General features: G+C 30.4%; 1 protein-coding gene across 2 annotated transcripts in view; it reads left to right on the forward strand.

Moving 5' to 3' along the window:
- The window catches only part of LOC125502395, a 5,910-nt gene extending 4,791 nt beyond the window's left edge, over positions 1-1,119 (forward strand). For both annotated transcript variants that reach the window (XM_048667640.1, XM_048667639.1), the window contains exons 7-8: positions 365-548; positions 763-1,119. In XM_048667640.1, coding sequence (XP_048523597.1) covers positions 365-548; positions 763-920 — 342 coding nt within the window. In that variant the 3' untranslated portion in view covers positions 921-1,119. The remainder of the gene's footprint in view (positions 1-364; positions 549-762) is intronic.
- Positions 1,120-1,122: the final 3 nt, after the last annotated feature.

Below are 1,122 nucleotides of genomic sequence, written 5' to 3' on the forward strand. Positions count from 1 at the left end.
AGGAAACTGTGTTAAAAATCGACGTCATACATTTAATTTTTGTTACATTTTGCATATAGAAAATTAACGAAATGGAAGCATTTTTTACAAATAAATCCCCATTCGTTTCTTGCAAAAGCTTTCATAGTTTAACAGTTTGGACTTGAAACATTTTTGTTTGTTTTGTCGACACACTTATTGTCGAATGAAAATATATTTGTAAGTCTGGAATTGGTTTAGCTGCTCACTTTCGCAATAGGAATTGTTCATTGCCATTTTTTCTAAAACTTTAATTTTTTTGTCAATAAGCTAAATTTTTCGTAATTCATTTCACCATTATCGGCTTGACTAGAATTATATCTTCACAATTATATTGTCTATTTAGATTTCCTCCTTGCTGCTCAGATACGCAATGGGTTTTGTGCCAGTTAAATTTATTGACAATTATTTGGGATTCGACGCTCAAACTTTCCTGCTCACCAACATACCAGGTGGTTCTAGAATCGAGATGTTTGATGGATGCATTTTGGAAAAAGTGGTCCCTGTAGCTCCCAATGTCAAAGGAATTGGTAAGCGAAAATAATAATATTTTACATTAAATAGCGAAAATTTATGAGTAAACACTTGAATGCAAGTGTTTCTTCATAAATACAAATTACGACATGCTTTGTTTCCTTTAATCCCATCAGACATGCATTTAGTCTTGAATACTGTTAGCTAACTGAAGGATTAAATCGTCAACAAGGTTGAATTTATCATTATACATATATGTGTTTATTGCAGGCATTTCATTCGGAATTATCAGTTATGATAATAAACTCCAAATCGGTGTAACAGTAGACAAAGCTATAACTACCAACCAAGAAGAAGTACAAAAAATTGCAAACGACTTCTTTCGAAATATTCGCCTTCTAGACGTTGCATCTAAAAATAGTTGCTGATTTAGCTGAAACTTTAATTTATATTATTTTTTATGTGCTAGTTATGTTTATTAATAGTATGTAACTGTGAATTTTATAGGATTAGAATATTTATTAAAACTAGAATTTAGTTCAATGTCTTTACACATGCTGACGTCTTTTTATCTAATGTAGGTTTATGAAGGAAATGAACTGTGAATAAAGAAGAGATATTTGAAAATAT

The sequence above is a fragment of the Dendroctonus ponderosae genome, unplaced genomic scaffold (assembly GCF_020466585.1).
Source record: "Dendroctonus ponderosae isolate FM_Combo_2020 unplaced genomic scaffold, Dpon_F_20191213v2 Dpon_F_20191213_6, whole genome shotgun sequence".
Taxonomy (NCBI): Eukaryota; Metazoa; Arthropoda; class Insecta; order Coleoptera; family Curculionidae; genus Dendroctonus; species Dendroctonus ponderosae.